The sequence below is a fragment of the Mustela nigripes genome, chromosome 11 (genome assembly GCF_022355385.1).
Source record: "Mustela nigripes isolate SB6536 chromosome 11, MUSNIG.SB6536, whole genome shotgun sequence".
NCBI lineage: Eukaryota > Metazoa > Chordata > Mammalia > Carnivora > Mustelidae > Mustela > Mustela nigripes.
This window is the reverse complement of record NC_081567.1, coordinates 7,290,700-7,307,633: the sequence shown is the minus strand read 5'-3', so window position 1 is coordinate 7,307,633 and position 16,934 is coordinate 7,290,700. Positions and strand designations below refer to the sequence as shown.

Here is a 16,934-nt window from a genome sequence, read left to right as displayed (position 1 = left end):
GCTTCCCGAAAAGGAGCAAGACACCCCCCCCTCCGGGACTGACGGAAGTGGTACCGACATCGGGGAAGGGGGGGGGGAGAAACCCGCTCGCTGGTCACGTGACCCACCCTCCCGGACTGGGCGGCTCCACACTGGGCCCGGGAGCTTGACGCCCCAGTTCTTGGTTCGCCACGCCCCTGCCCCGGTGAGACCACGCCCCTCTACGGGCAGGACCGAGAGGGTGAGATCCCGACCCGCACCGCCCTGGGCCCGCGGCCCTGACGCGGTGGAGGGAGAGAACGGCTCTTCTGAAAGTCCCCGAGGAGTGGTGCGGTCCCCTGAACTTGGGAATGGTGAGAAGAGTCGTGCCCGGGAAGTCCCCCAGCGTGGGCTTTTGTAGAACTCTACTGGAGCGCGTGACCCTGTAACAATACCTCATATTTACTGAGTTCCATATTTATTTAATCTTCACGACAGTGCTGTGAATGTCAGGACTAGCATTGTCCCCATTTTATAGTAGTGGAAGCAGGTTCCTAGGACTGCGGAGTTGAGATAGGAACCAAGGCAGCTTTAGCGACTTAATTGTGCGGTAATTATCAATACTGGCCTCTGGAGGAACGCTCTCATGGACCCTCCCTGTAAAGGACTGAGAATGTAAGCATAGGCCTTAGTTTCCACATCTGTAAAATGAGTGTTGACCGCTGCCTGCCCTGCCAGTCACGTTCGATCGTTAGGAGATTGTGACATTGTGGAAATGCTTTGGAAGGTTCAAGTCAAATGACCGGCCTTCACTGAGCCCTCATCCGATGGAAAAGTGAAAGTACCAAAGCAGACAACTTCTTGTATTCTCAACTCAGGCATTACAAAAGCTTAAAGGCATTACAAAAAGCTTTCAAAGTACAGTTTTCTCTTTTTTGTTTTTTGCTTTTAAAGAAGATAAGAGGGGCGCTGGGGTGGCTCAGTGGGTTAAGCCTCTGCCTTCCGCTCAGGTCATGATCTTAGGGTCCTGGGATTGAGCCCCATATCGCCCTCTCTGCTCAGCGGGGAACCTGCATCCCTTCCTCTCTCTCTGCCTGCCTCTCTGCCTACTTGTGATCTCTCTGTCCAAAAAAAAAAAAAAAAAAACTTAAAAAAAAAGAAAAGAAACCAAAGTCACATTCTTTGTTATGCACAAATCCCTTTTATGTGCACGCACCAATTCAATGACATATTAGCAGTAGATGATAGATGTCAGTTAGGCATTAGAATTTGGAAGGGACCTTATACATAATTCACTTCAATTTCCTGTCAATCTACAGATGGGCGAAGTGACTTTCCAAAAGTCACTTAGAAAACTGGCAGCCTAGGACCAGAACCCAATTTTATTAATCTCTGTAGTGCATCTGACATCGCTTCCTCTCACTTTTGGCTTCACTTTTCCTCTCACTTTTGGCTAATATGCTTCTTTGTTCTAACTCATGCAGCAAACGTTCGTTCGCTTAGTCTCAGTGATGTACAAGGCACCACCCTAGGCTTGGAGGATACAACCACAAGGTTACAGTTTACGGAGGAGACAGATGGTAGATGATCATTGAAATGACAATTAGTGCTGCTGGTTTGGGAGTGCCATTTGCTGAGAGGAGAACATTTGAGAGGGGACACATTTGGGGAGGAAGATCAAAAGTTTTAAGTTGGGACATGTTAGGTTTGTAGTGCCTAGGAGATGTGCAGAGAAGAATATTTGGTGGCTGTCAACAGAGGTCTGGGGCTCAGCAGAATAATATGAGTTGGAATCGAGCCTTGAGAATGAGTGGCATTTTAGAGCAGATGAAGTCATAAAGAGGTTCAGGGAAAAGACAAGATGGCCAAAGACCAAGCCCTGAGGAACTCCAACATTAGAGGTCAGGCAGAGGAGAACAGGCTGCCAAAGGAGAAGCCAGAGAGCTAACAGGAAAATCAGGAGAATGTGGAGTTCTGGAACCCTAAAGAAAAGAATGTTCCAAAAAGGGATGGCAAACTCTGTTCAACGCTGTGGAAGGATGAAGCAAGACTGGACTGAGAAGTGTTCATGAGATTAAGTAACGTGGAGGCCATCAGTGACTTTGCAAGAGCGCTTGCAGTGACTGCTTTGCTTGTGGTGGGCTAAAGGTAAGTAAAAAAGAAAAAGGAAAAAAAAAAAAAAGGAGGCAGTGGAGATAACCAAAGTGGCCAAAGTTCTGGGAATCTTGACTTGGAAGGGGTGGGGGTGGAAAGGTGGAGCTACCTATGGTGAGAGGAAAATCTGAAGTCATGGTATTTGTCAGGTATTTGCGTTGTGTTAGGAGCTACTGGAACTTCTGTAGATGATAATGGGAAGGAAGGGGTCTGGGGGAGGTGAAGGATACAGAAGGGTTGGGGAATGGCCAATGGTGACCAATTTCTCTGAGAAAGCGGGAGCCCTGGAGCACATGTGGAGACCCCGGCTCTCATGGGGCACGGGCCGCTTCCTCCTTCCTCTGTCTCTCCTTTTTCAGGCTTCTCCTCGGTCCTCCAGGCCTCCATGAACATTGTTTCTCTCAGGATCCCAGTCTCAGCCTCCTTTTCCCACTGGTGCCTTCCTCCATTACTGTGACTGTCCTCGAATTGCTTATACCTCTCAAATCTCCAGGTCAGGCCCAGAGTTCTTCCCCACCCTCCCCACCCCCGGTGTAGACTTGGTATGTGTCTAACTGCAACCTGAGTATCTTCACGTGGTTGCTCACAGACAGTGGTGTGCTGGAGTCAGCGTGTCTGTTCACACCGGCTCACAAGAACCCAGTGTGCACCTCTCTTCCCAGCTCCTTGTTCAGTGAAGTCATGTGGATAGAAGTAAGTTTTCAGGGCTTCCCTTTCCAGAAGAGCTGATTTTTTTTTTTTAAAGATTTTATTTATTTATTTGGCAGACAGAGATCACAAGTAGGCAGAGAGGCAGGCAGAGAGGGGGAAAGCAGGCTCCCCACTGAGCAGAGACCCCGATGTGGGGCTTGCACCAGGACCCAAGGCAGAGGCTTTAATCCACTGAGCCACCCAGGTGCCCCCAGAAGAGCTGATTTTTAAACCATTTACTCTACACCACTGGTCACAGACATGTCACCTCCAACACGTTCAAAACTAAACTAATCCTCTTCTACCCCATCCCACCCTGCCCAACACTACTGTCTCTGAATCTCTTGGCCCAGTTAATGGCATTACTGCCCACTCAGGAGCTTCTCACACCCTCATTCCCCGTATCCAGAGATGATCAGCTAGTTAAGATCTAGGCCAAGGGGCATCTAGGTGGCTCAGTGGGTTAAGCCTCTGCCTTCGGCTCAGGTCATGGTCTTGGGTCCTGGGATGGAGCCCCACATGGGGCTCTCTGCTCAGCAGGGAGCCTGCTTCCCCCTCCCTCTCTGCCTGCCTCTCTGCCTACTTGTGATCTCTCTCTTTGTCAAATAAATAAATAAAATCTTAAAAAAAAAAAAAGAAAAGAAAAGATCTAGGCCAAGCTGCTATAACAAAGAGTCCCTAAAATTTGACCGCTTAAGAGACTATTTATTTATTTATTTATAGATTTTATTTATTTATTTGAGAGAAACCATAAGCGGTGGGAAGGGGCAGAGGGAGAAGCAGATTCCCGGCTGAGTAGGAAGCTGGACACAGGGCTGGATCCCAGGACGCTGGGATCATGACCTGAGCCAAAGGCAGATGCTTAACTAACTGAGCCACCCAGGCGCCCCAAGACAACTTTAAAATAGATCTCCAGGACTGTGGGGGCATGCCTGCCATCCTCAGCACCTAGCATCCACCTCTGTGTCTAGTATGGCCTGAGCAGCATTCCACAATCATACCTGGGGTAGAAAACGTAAGTTCTTTCCTGTTTGAGGACAACACTAACTTCTGCTCAGAGATTGGCCAATTGCAAGGAAGGCTGGGAAATGTAGTCTTTAGCCATATACCCACCTAAAACATTAATAAAGAAAGAAGGGAGACGGCCATTGATGTAAAGCTAGCAATCTGTGTCACTGGTGGATACATCTTGTCCATGCTACCTCTTGTATATTGCTTAAATCCATCCCTTCCGCCATATGCCAAATACTATTACCCTAGTCCTAGCCTGTATCCTGGCCTCTAAGTTAGTTCCTCTCTATTCATCTGCCAAATAGCTTCCAGATATACCTTTCTAAAATGCAAGTTAAATCATATAACTTCATTGTTCAAAACTGTGCAGTAGGGTGCCTGGATGGCTCAGTTGGTTAAGCAACTGCCTTCGGCTCAGGTCATGATTCTAGAGTCCCAGGATCGAGTCCCCGCATCAGGCTCCCAGCTTCATGCGGAGTCTGCTTCTCCCTCTGACCTTCTCCCCTCTCATGCTCTCTCTCTCTCATTCATGTCAAATAAATAAATAAAATCTTAAAAAAAAAAAAAAGACAAAACTATGCAGTAGTTGCCCACTGATTCCATGAGAAGGGCCAAACTTCATGACACACAGGCTGGGTCTTGTCCCCTCCCAGAATGCCTTCCACCCCCACTCCAAGACGACTTCTTTGTCAGCTGGGAAAATTCGGTTCCATTTTCACAGGCTTCATTTAAATATTGCCTCCCCGACTGCACTGTTGTTTGTGCTCCACTGCAATGCTGGCTCCACTCCTATTGCGGCCTTTTCTGGACGCTCACCACTTTCACTAGGGAGGGGCTCCCTGTGAAGCCAAGACTATTGATTTTTCTGGCAGAGGACTGGGGGAGAGCTCATTGAGCAAGGAATAGACCATCACAAGATGCCAAATCACTTCCAAGGTGTGGGGTCTGAGGGTGCAGGCCCCACCACCTTTCACCTCATGACCAGATGTCCGTCTTTGGCCACCCCGAATGTGGGCTTGGAATGTGAGAACTTCCAGATGATTTTGTGGAATTAATTTTTTAACCCTCCATCTTCCAGCATAGACATTAAACCCTAGGAGAGTCACATCAACTTATGTGAGCCATGTTATTCCTGGTGTCTATCAGGCCCCTAGAGAACATTTATGAAATGAACAGAAGCAAGGTAACATTTCCCCCAGGATCAGTACTTTTCACACACTACAGTTCAGACCTCAGCTCTGTCATGTACTAGCTGAGAGACCTTGGCCCAGTCACTTGATCTCTCCATGCCTGTTTCACATGCAAAGTGGGGATGATAGTCGGATTATTACAAGAGCTAAATTACTTAACATTTGTAAAGCACTTATAATGCTTTACATCCAGGCACTGGATGTTTTGTGTTTGCCAAATCAAAATAGAGTTTAAGTATGAACGAGTTGGTCTCTGGCCACTTTTCTAGTCTCATTTTCCCCTGACTCTGGTCTCTGCCATCAGCTTATCTGCAACCCTCCTTCAAGCCTGAGCTCCTGACTCCATGTATGCCAGAAATGTTCATGTCTCTAGAACTTTGCACATGCTATTCTCGGTGTGGAAGACCCACCTTGTTCACCAGTGAAACCCTATTCATTCTTCACAATTCAGCTCACACTTCACTTCTAGAAGCTTCCCTGAGCTCTGAGAGACAGGTAGCCCCTCCCTCCTCCAGGCCCTCACTTCCCCCCACTTTCATGCATGTCTGAGCTCCTCATTGCACCAAAACCCCTGGAGAGCAGGGATAGATTTTACGCATCTTGGTACTCCCATGCCTTGCACAAAGATGTTTGCTGAATCAGTGAGTGGATGGTGAAATATATTAGTAATCTTTTACCTGAACTATATACATAATGCAGCAGAATCATAATACAACAGAATGACCCATGGAAATTGGCCACAGTTGACTGGGAGGTAAATCAAGTCCAGGGGTGTAATCAGCCAGCTGTAGTTTCTCCACCAACCATGAGAGGAAAATTCAGTTCTTATTACAACACTACCAATTTCTAACTTACGAATAATGGTAGTAAAGCCTCAAAAACTCCCCAGTGCTTACTTAGGACTAGTGTTTACTGAACAGTCCTGCATGTCCAGCTCTTAGCCAGATACTTGATTCTGGCATCAGACTGTGTCCTCACTCCCAGCCATCCTTCAGCTAGGGATGGTGAAGCTTGGACTGTGACACAGAAGTATTATGAAATAAGGTCATGTCTCAACTGGCTGATCAGAGATGTGAGTTCTAGCTCAGGCTCTGCCCCGGTCAGGTGTGTGACCCAAGACAGGGCTGTGCCTCCGTCTGGGGAAATCCCTGTAAATCCAGGGGCTGGACCCATTACCAGTGAGGTTTCTCCTGACTTGGGGCAGTCTCTGAAACAGACCCGACCGGGTTAAGGGATGGGGTGACAGAGGAGTGAAGCAATGTCATTAAATGTCAACAAAAGGAGAGGGGCAGGCTGCGAATAGAATCACTTTCCACTCCAGTGTCCCTGTAAGTCTCACCTCAGCAATAACAACAGAAATAATAATAATAATAACAATAATTGTGAACAATAAAGAAATGCAGGTGCCAAGAGGTCAAGGGGCTCATTCAGTCATCCAGGTCTCATTTTTTTTTTTTTAAAGATTTTATTTATTCACTTGAGAGAGAGACAGTGAGAGAGAGCATGAACGAGGAGAAGGTCAGAGAGAGAAGCAGACTCCCCATGGAGCTGGGAGTCTGATGCGGGACTCGATCCCGGGACTCCAGGATCATGACCTGAGCCGAAGGCAGTCGTCCAACCAACTGAGCCACCCAGGCGTCCCATCCAGGTCTCATTTATAGAGGCCAATAACTAGGTCACTCAGGAATATTTCAGTTTCCCAATAGAGTCAGCTTTCTCCCCTACAGCTCACCCCTCCCACTTAAGCCCGGACAACTCCAGTCTGAGGCGCCAGGCCTGGACTCCCAGCCAGCTTTGGGCATGTTGCCAATGGGTAATCAATGAGCCATCTTAAAGCATCTGTCCCTTGTGGGGGAGGGGCGGGCGAAGCCTCTTCCAGAATGGGCATCTGGTGAGCAGAGAAACTGCTGGGGCATTGGCTGTCACAAGGTACCCTCTCCCTGTGCCATCTATGGTCTTTGGTGGGGGGGGGGCTGAAACCCACCATCCATGGTCTTATTGCTCCCCCCACCCTCAGCAAGTAGGTGGTAGTGCCCTCAGAGCAAATGTATTGGGGCGCCTGGGTGGCTCAGTGGATTGAGCCTCTGCCTTCGGCTCAGATCATGATCTCAGGGTCCTGGGATCGAGCCCCACATCGGGCTCTCTGCTCAGCAGGGAGCCTGCTTCCTCCTTCTCTCTGCCTATCTCTGCCTGCCTACTTGTCAAATAAATGAATAAAATCTTAAAAAAAATAAATGAATAAAATCTTTAAAAAAAAACCGTATTCACATGCATATACATACACACGCACACACATGCATATGAACACATACCCTGACACTCATAAACCCGTACATTCAGGCACACATCTACACACATGTTCACGTAAGAGTCTTTCAGCTAAGCCAGGCTGTCGGAGCTGCGCCTTCCCCTTTGCTATTAAAACTGCTGTGGAGGTGGTGGCAGGCCAGGAAAAGAGCTGGAGAGAACTAATGAGGGAAGGAAGCTAAAGATGGGTTAGCTGAGCACGGGTACACGTGTATGTATAGGGCCCACGCACCTGGGATGAGAATGGAAAAGAGGGGCCATTAGAAAGACAAGAGTGGGAAGAAACAGGGAGAAGATGGAGACACACCCCCTCCTGTGCCTCTCCTTCTTCCCTTCTTCCTTTCCCTCCTTTGCCCTGTGATTTCATTCAGGCTTGAGTTTGGCAGAACCTTGCTCAGGAGCCCGAGAATGGACAACTCTCCAGGACTACGGTGCCCTCTCCTCCACCCCATTTACAAAAGTAATGGAGCAGGGATCCCATCAGTCATCCCGCGGCGTCCTGGTCCAGATGGACAAGGTTTCCATCTCTTTCGTACGCCTGCTCTCTACCTGGCTATCCCTTGGGGTCAGTCTCAAAGTCCTTGGCTATCCTCTCCCAAATCTTAAAGTTGCGGTGTCTGCCCCTTTAAAGCAGCAGCCCCCGGTCAGGTTATTGTCTAGCCTTGTAGCCAATCGGCGGCACCATTGGGGGCGGGGGATCCGGCCTCCTGATTGGCCACCGCGCGCCCCGCCCCGCCCGGGATCCCGGGAGCTGTCCGGCCGCCTCGGTGCTGATCCCGCCGCCGCCCACGGGCCGTGAGCAACGCTGAGAGGGCATTATGAGCGGGGGCGTCTACGGCGGAGGTGAGCTAACTTCGGGCTTCAGGCTCCCCAGCCTGTCGCGGCCTCACCGGCAGCCCTGCACCCCGAACCCGCGCGACCTAAGCTCTGGGCACCCCAGGGCCTGTCACCCGGCGCTCGAACGGGTTTGGGTCCTGCGCCACTCCTACCTTGGTCCTCCCGGGTCGGTAGCTTGCGCGCACTGGGCTCACTCTCCACCATCCAACTCACCTCCTCCCGCACCCCGCCTCCGGCCCCTTCTTTCTTGGCAAAGAGAGTGGCCTGAATAAGGCCACCGGGCAAGAAGGGACTCTGTAGGCTTGAGCCCACTCCCAGGACCCCAGACTCCAGGCGGAGCTCCCACCTGCCCTGCCCTGGCAAGCGTTGAAGGTGGCGAAACTGTGTCTCTGCCCTGACCTCCTGACCTCAGAGCTATCCAGGGCCGGGGGTGGGGGGGGGTGGATAGTGGGGAGAGTTTGGAATAAGTCCCCTCATACACCTGTCTCCCTGCACAGATGAGGTGGGAGCGCTGGTCTTTGACATTGGCTCCTTCTCAGTCCGCGCTGGGTACGCTGGGGAGGACTGCCCCAAGGTGAGCTTTTCAGCCCCATCCCCGAGTCCTAGGAGCTCCAGACTCCGCTCCATGCTTCCTAGTGAACCAGGGTTCTCACAACCCAGAGAGAAGCTCTGGAGACCAGGAATGTGGGAGTGAACCCATGGGCGGGCTGAGGACCTTGCTATGGGCCTGGACAGGGGCAGGAGGTTGATCCCTCTTCCTGCCCATGTTCCCTCCAGGCTGACTTCCCCACCACGGTGGGGCTGCTGGCCGCGGAGGAGGGGGGCGGGCTGGAGTTGGAGGGGGAGAAAGAGAAGAAAGGGAAGATCTTCCACATCGACACCAACGCCCTGCATGTGCCTCGGGATGGAGCGGAGGTCATGTCGCCCCTCAAGAATGGCATGAGTAAGGAGCCCCCACCCACCGTCTCCCGCCACAGACCCGGAGCCCACACACCACAACCCGGGACACATCACCCCACACCCATGGAGTCTACCTTGCAGCTGCCCACAGCTGCCTGGTTCCCAGCCCAGGGGCCCGACAGATACCTAGGAAGGGGGGATTTCTGCCGGAACTGATCTCACTTCCCCTCCCCTGGACTTGGCCTCCCTCCCTGCTTTGCTTCCTGTCCCTGGACCCTTGCTGGCCCACCCTCATCTCTCCATGCTGGTCTCCTGGCCCCAGTTGAGGACTGGGAATGCTTCCGTGCCATTCTGGATCATACCTACAGTAAACACGTCAAGTCTGAGCCCAACCTGCACCCAGTGCTCATGTCTGAGGCCCCGGTAAGTGCCTTACCCAAACCCCAGTGCTGCCCCAGGGGCTCCCTGCTTCCTTTCTGCCTTTCACTCCTCTTCCCCACCCTCAAAGCGTCTGCCATCCATCATCACTCCACTTAACTTTTCGGACTTTTCTTCCAACTCCACCCCACCTTCAAGCACTTTTTTCCTCTCTGGTTTTAGTCTTTATCCCTCTCCCTCCTCCTGTTTTATCCATTCATATCTTTTATGTATTCTGGCTTATTTACTGCTGTTCCTCCCCTCCCCCCCACCAAAGTCCTTTTTGGATCTTTTAACTTAAAAATTTTGCCAATGTTGTATATGTACAGAATCAGTTTGCTTTATAAAGAACTACCATTCATATCCCCTTCTTTCCATTCCCCTTTTCCAGAGGCACCTGCTTTTCTTTTAGATAAGTTTTGTCATGTTCTTCCATATCTCTAAATATCACACTCAAAATGCTGCTTATGGATTTTACAGTTTCAGGCATTGGTTTCCCACTATAGAAAATCGGTAGAATGTTGGGACGCTTGATTTTGGCTCAGGGCATGATCTCAGGGTCCTGAGATTGAGCCCCACCTGGAGCTTCATGCTGAGCGGGATCCTGCTTGGGATATTCATTCTCTCTCTCTCTCTCTGTGCCTATGACCCTCCCCTGCTTTGGGCACATGCACACTCTCTAAGGAAGGAAGGAAGGAAGGAAGGAAGGAAACCTTGAGCTCTCTTTCCTCCTTCAGCTCACACTACACACTTCCCTCATTCCCCACCTTTAAATATAGTTTTATTTTAAATTTTTTAAAAAATCATTTTCTGGGGCACCTGGGTGGCTCAGTTAAGTGGCTGCCTTTGGCTCAGGTCATGATTCCAGGGTCCTGGGATCGAGCCCCACATCAGGCTCCCTGCTTAGCAGAGAGCCTGCTTCTCTCTCTCCCTCTGCCTCCCACTCTGTTTACTTGTGCTCTCTCTCTCTTTCTCTCTGTCAAATAAATAAATAAAATCTTTTTTAAAAGTTATAAAAAAATATTTTCTGTATTTATACAGTGATGGTTATGTATGCTGATCAGGTCTGGGATGGGCAATAAGCTACTGTCACTTCTCTTTCCTGCACAGTTCTTTTTCTTAGAACTGAATATGATACTGGTTTTTATTTTGCTTAGCCTTCTATTTATTTAATAATATGACCCTAAATTATTCATCTGCTTATTACTTATCTGTTTATATCTATATCCTTTCTCAAAACATTAACTCCATTAGTTACTCTTTTTTTTTTTTTTAATGAATTTATTTATTTGGGGCACATGGGTGGCTCAGTGGGTTAAGTCTCTGCCTTCAGCTCAGGTTGTGATCTCAGGGTTCTGGGATTGAGCCCCACATCAGGCTCTCTGCTCAGCAGGGAGCCTGCTTCCCCCTCTCTCTCCACGTGCCTCTCTGCCTACTTGTGATCTCTCTCTCTCTGTCAAATAAATAAATAACATCTTTTTAAAAAAATGGAGGCACCCCTCCATTAGATATTCTATCAATTTCATCTTCTTGAAGAAGTCTCTCCAAAGATCCACTGATTTGCTCCACCTTGGACTTGTTTCCTTCTACACAAAGGACATAGCTCTCATCCTGACATCTCTCTTCACCTTCTTCTTAAAGCATCCCTTCACCTCTTTCCTATGCTAGAGGTCCTATTTCTTATATCTCATTACTCCTTTCTTGATGTACTCCCTTGTTTTCCTGGAGCACATCCTCTAGTAACCGCCTTAGAAAGGTCATGAGAAGTAAAATTTTTAAGACCTTGCATGTCTGACGTTGATTGATAGCTTAGCTAGGTATAACATTCCAGATTGGAAATAATTTTTCTTTAAAATCTTGAAGGTGCTTCTAGCACCTATTGTTGCCATCAAGATGGCAGAGCCCTGGTGATTCACAGATCTATACCCCTGAGGATAAAAATACATTATTTGTTTACAAAAAAATTTTTAAAAATTTACAAACAAAACAAAACACACACACACACACACACACACACACACACAAGGCAGAACTATCTAATTATAAACTTTTGGTGTAATGTTTTTCTTTGTGAAAGTTTGTAGAATTTTCACTTTGTCTTTCGTGTTGTGTAATTTCTCCATATTGTATTGTTTAATTTTCATCCATTACTCTAAAAACTCAGTATGTCCCTTCAATCTGAAAACCTATGTCTTTCAATTCTGTGAAAAAATATGTCAGTAATTATTTAATTAAGTAGTTTTAATTATTTATTTGATGATATATTTCTTTTTTTAAAAATATTTTATTTATTTATTTATTAGACAAAGAGAGACAGCGAGAGCAGAAACAGAGCAGAAACAGAAGAGGGAGAAGCAGACTTCCCGCTGAGCAGGGAGCCCAATGTGGGGCTTGATCCCAGGAACCTGGGATCATGACCCCAGCCAAAGGCAGACACTTAACAACTGAGCCACCCAGGCACCCCTTGGTGATATATGTCTCTCAATATTCTCTGTTCTGTCTTTTGGAAAATATCATTTGGATTTTGCACCTCCTGAACTGGTCCTCTCATTTCCTTGTCTTTTTTTCTTGTGTTTTCCTTCCTTTTCTCTTTTCCTCTAATTACCAAGATATTCCCTCAACTTTATTTTCAGCCCTTCTATTGATTTCTTCATCTCTCCTCCTGTATTTTCAATCTCCAAGAGCTCTTTTTGTTCCATGAATATTTCTTTTTAGGACTTCCAGTCCTTTCGGGACGCCTGGGTGGCTCAGTTGGTTAAGCAGCTGCCTTCGGCTCAGGTCATGATCCCAGCATCCTGGGATCGAGTCCCGCATCGGGCTCCTTGCTCAGCGGGGAGCCTGCTTCTCCCTCTGACTCTGCCTGCCACTCTGTCTGCCTGTGCTTGCTCTCACTTGCTCTCTCTCTGACAAATAAAAAAAAAAAAAAAATTAAAAAAAAAAAAAAAAAGAAAGAGGACTTCCAGTCCTTCCTTTATGCGTGCAGTATCATGTGTTTTCTCAGAATAATATTAGTTTTGTTTCTGTTTTGGGAAGTTTTCATTTCCCTGCATGATCTCTGTTCTTCCAAATTGCTTTTTCCCCCTGCCCTTTTTGGGAGGTCTCTATCTCATTTGTGAGACTTTTCTCAGATTCTGAGAAATCCTTGGTTGTGTGCTTATGTTTGCAAGTGGTGGACTGAAACACTGGTTGGAGGCTCTGTGGGTTGGGGCACTCGTTGACTGTCATGATAAAGGATGTTGCTACAGGATGACTTGCCTGGGATGATTGTTAAGCAGCCTCTGATAATTGGCATCTTTAGATCTCTGATGTAACTCATGGGAAAGACTTGTACCCTACAGACAGGACTGGCCATCCCCTTTCTGGGAGCCAAGTGAGGGAATAGGGCTGAGTTTATCACCATTTAATATGCATGGAATCACTTACTTCTCCTGTTTTAAGTATAATGTCTTCACTCCTGACTGTGTCAAGTGTCTCACCAGGACAGAGGCCCTCAGTTTTACTCTAGGGAATAAATCTCCAGTCTTCTGCAGAGGTTGGGGTGGGTACTATCCCAGTGACATGGAACTGGGGAGAGAGTTTTGGGAGCTGTCACTTGAATGGCTTTAAACAATCTTATTTTAGCTTGCCCTTGACCTTAACTGCCACAGGTACCTGAAACTACCAATTCCTGAACCCTCTGAGGATTCTACAGTTTGACACAGGTTGTTCCTGGCTTTTTCCACTACCAACTTAGGAGTCCATGTTCTTGAATCTGTTAAATCAGTTACCACTTAACTATCTGATTTCCAACCTTCAAAACTATGTTGCTCTTTTTTCCTTCCTTATTATTCCCAAACCTTGAGGGTGTCTCTCTATCTCTTCTTCTATCTCTTTTTTGAGGTAAAATTCACACAACAGAAAATTAGCTTTTTTAATGTTAACAATTCAATGGCATGTAATACATTCACAATGTTGTGTAGCTATCATCTTTATCTAGTTCCCCAACATTTTCACCACCCCAAAAGAAAGTACATTTTCTTTTCTTTTTCTAAGATTTTATTTATTTATTTGAAAGAGAGAGAGAGATCACAAGTAGGCAGAGAGGCAGGCAGAGAGAGAGAGGAAGGGAAGCAGGCTCCCTGCTGAGCAGAGAGCCCAATGTGGGACTCGATCCCAGGACCCTGAGACCATGACCTGAGCCGAAGGCAGAGGCTTAACCCACTGAGCCACCCGGGTGCCCCAGAAAGTACATTTATATTAACCAGTTTCTCTCTACTCTCCCTCCTCTTGGCAGCCATCAGTCTGGTTTGTGTCTCAATGACTGTATCTATTCTGGATCTTTCTTATAAATGGAATCATACAACATGTGATTTCTCATGTCTGTATTCTTTCACTTAGCATAATATTTTCAAGGTTCATCCATGCTGTAGCATTTATTTGGCATTTTATTCTGTTTCATGGCTGAGTAGCATTCCACTGTATGGCTGTACCACAATTTGTTTTTCCAATTCATCCACTCATGGACTTTTGGGTTGTTTCCATCTGTGGCTATTGTGGATAGTGCTGTTTTGAATAGTTGTGTATGTGGATTTATTTCAGTACCTGTTTTCAGTTATTTTGGATATGGAACTAGGAGTGGAATTGATGGGTCATATGGTAATTCTGTGTTTAACTTTTTGAGAAACTGATTGTTTTCTGTAGTGGCTGAGCAATTTCATCTTCCCACCGCAATGTACAAGGGTTTCAGTGTTTCTATGTCCTTCTTTCTTCCTTAATTATTATCAACACTCTAGTGGGTATGAAGTGGTATCTCATTGTGCTTTCAAATTTCATATCCCTAATGGCTAACAATGTTGAGCATCTTCTCATGTGCTGGTTGGCTTTTGTGGCTTTGTGTCCTTTTTTTTTTTTTTTTAAGATTTCCTAATTTATTTTAGAGAGAGAGAGCACAAGCAGGAAGGGCAGAGGGAGAGAGAGAGAGAACCTCAAGCAGACTCTGCACTGAGTACAGAGCCCGATGAGGGGCTTGATCTCACAACCATGAGATCACGACCTGAGCTGAAACCAAGAGTCAGACACTTAACCAACTGCACAACCCTGGCACCCCACCCCCCTGTTTTAAAAAGTAACCTCTATGCCCAATGTAGGGCTCAAACTCATGACTCCAAGATCAAGAGTTGCATACTCTACCAACTAAGCCAGCCAGGTGCCATGGGTTTATATCTTTTTAAATTGCGCCCCCTTTTTAGTTTATTATTTTTTTAAGATTTTATTTATTTATTTGACAGAGATCACAAGTAGGCAGAGAGGCAGGCAGAGAGAGAGGAGGAAGCAGGCTCCCCACTGAGCCCCCTTTTTAAAATTTTATTTATTTATTTGAGAGAGAGACAGAGAGAAAGCACGAGTAGGGGGAAAGGCAGAGGGAAAGGCAGACTTCCCGCTGAGCAGGGAACCTGATGCAGGGCTTGAAACCAGTACTCTGAGATCATGATGTGAGCTGAAGGCAGACGCTTAACTGACTGCGCCACGCAGATGCCCCTAAATTACCCCTTTTGCTGGGATCTTGGAAGAGGATAACATTGGATATTTTAATTCAACCCACAGTTCCTACCAGAATTCCTCTTCTCTGCTTTCTTGCTTCTGAGATGCTTAAAGTGAGAAAGAGAGGGATAAACTGGAGGCTCAAAGGAGTCTATATACTTTGACTCCTTTGTACAATAAAGTGGCCAGTGGCCCTCTTGATAGTGGCCAGAAGTCAAGAGACTATGACTCTACCAAGCTCTACCAAGGGCTTTGTGTGTGAACTTGGTCAAGTCACTCTCCCTGAGTTTTGATTTCTTCAGCTGGGTTTGGATTGTAACCTTTGAAATTCTTCATAGTTCTCACACCCTAAAGGTCTGTGTGGATCAAGAGACTTGATCTCTCTCTTCAGTCCAAGTTCGTGTGTGTGTGTGTGTGTGTGTGTGTGTGTGTGTGTGTGAATGCACGCATGCGTGTGCGTGGGTTTCTGTGCCTCTCCCTTTTTGAAGCCTCCCCTCCTGCACTTTCTCCCCAGTGGAACACGCGGGCCAAGCGGGAGAAGCTGACAGAGCTGATGTTCGAGCAGTACAACATTCCTGCCTTCTTCTTATGCAAGACGGCTGTGCTTACCGCGTATCCTCTGGCATGGGCTGCTCTGGCTGGGTGGAGGGCCAGGGTGGGGATTGCGGTGTGTAGAGCAGGAGGCTGGACCTGATTCTGTGGGGATAGTGTCCCGGAGGGGCAGACACCCACCTTGTACACCATTAGTGCAGAATGACTCCTGTGGGCTAAGTGCCTTTGACCCTAGGGTGGCCAGATCAGCAGCTCTTTCCTATTCCTTGGATCAGGCTGAACCAGGGTGGGGAGTGGGGGTGGAGGAGAGTGGGACCACATTGACAGCAGGGGCTGGGACTGGAGAGAACAGGGAGAAATATCTAACATTGAGGAGTTTCCTCCACAAACAGCCAATCAGCATTCATTTTTTAAAGTCTCTGCCTTGCACTGACCCCTGTGCTAGGCGCTGGGGCAATAGGGCCCCACATCTCAAGGTGCCCACAAAGCACTGAACAAAGACTAAATAGAAACTAGGAGGGCAGAAGGAAGGAGAAAGAGGAAGAAGTTGTGATTCAGACAGGGAAGAAGAGACACGGGTCTCAGGAACCTTTCTCCACTGATGGGTCATAAGCCAGAATGAGAGATTTGCGGACCGTGGATGGGCTGGACCAGGAAAGCAGAGAGTGACCAGGCCAGACCTGAACCCCAGTCCCTCACTTGCTGCTGCTACCTCTTTGACCTCCCCATCCCACACCAGCTTTGCAAACGGACGTTCCACGGGCCTGGTGCTGGACAGTGGGGCCACCCACACCACAGCCATCCCAGTACATGATGGCTACGTCCTGCAACAAGGTGGGGGCCTCGACAGGGGTCGGGGATGCTTTAGTTGGCGGGGTGGGGGGAGATCCAGCCCCTAACACCCCCCTCCCTTTCCAGGCATCGTCAAGTCACCGCTGGCAGGGGACTTCATCTCCATGCAGTGCCGGGAGCTCTTCCAGGAGATGGCCATTGACATTATTCCGCCTTACATGATTGCAGCAAAGGTGGGGTCTCTGGGGGGTCTTGGGCACTCGCCCTGTGCCTGTTGACCCACTGACCCGCTAGATATCAGAGCAGGGAGCAGAGGACCCTGGGTCCAATTCCTTAATTTACAACCGAGGCATCGGAGATCGGACAGGCTGGAGGATGTGGCCAAGGTCATACAGCCAGCCGGTAGCAGGATATATGAGGGCAAGCGGGATAGACCCAGGTTCAAGGTCTGCCTTTGCCATGTAAGCGCTGTGCCACCCAGAGCAGGAGATCAAAGCTCCCCGCACCTTGGTTTCTTCCCCCTGCAAAGTGGCATTAACAGCATACGGGGCTGCTGGGAGTGCTGAGACACTGCCTGCGGGGGTCCACCCTGGACCACCCCCCCCC

General features: G+C 48.1%; 1 protein-coding gene across 4 annotated transcripts in view; it reads left to right on the top strand.

The window, feature by feature from the left end:
* The first annotated feature begins 121 nt into the window (after nt 1-121).
* ACTL6B (actin like 6B) overlaps nt 122-16,934 on the top strand; it is a 21,838-nt gene continuing 5,025 nt past the window's right edge. Inside the window, exons 1-11 of one of the 4 annotated variants that reach the window (XM_059414570.1) lie at nt 161-332; nt 1,966-2,106; nt 2,472-2,605; nt 2,702-2,805; nt 7,682-8,153; nt 8,645-8,721; nt 8,925-9,090; nt 9,370-9,470; nt 15,499-15,596; nt 16,276-16,370; nt 16,455-16,561. In XM_059414570.1, coding sequence (XP_059270553.1) covers nt 8,129-8,153; nt 8,645-8,721; nt 8,925-9,090; nt 9,370-9,470; nt 15,499-15,596; nt 16,276-16,370; nt 16,455-16,561 — 669 coding nt within the window. In that variant the 5' untranslated portion in view covers nt 161-332; nt 1,966-2,106; nt 2,472-2,605; nt 2,702-2,805; nt 7,682-8,128. Of the gene's footprint in view, nt 2,107-2,471; nt 2,606-2,701; nt 2,806-7,681; nt 8,154-8,644; nt 8,722-8,924; nt 9,091-9,369; nt 9,471-15,498; nt 15,597-16,275; nt 16,371-16,454; nt 16,562-16,934 lie in introns of all 4 variants that reach the window. The other 3 variants (XR_009406939.1, XM_059414568.1, XM_059414569.1) reach the window with 3 other exon arrangements.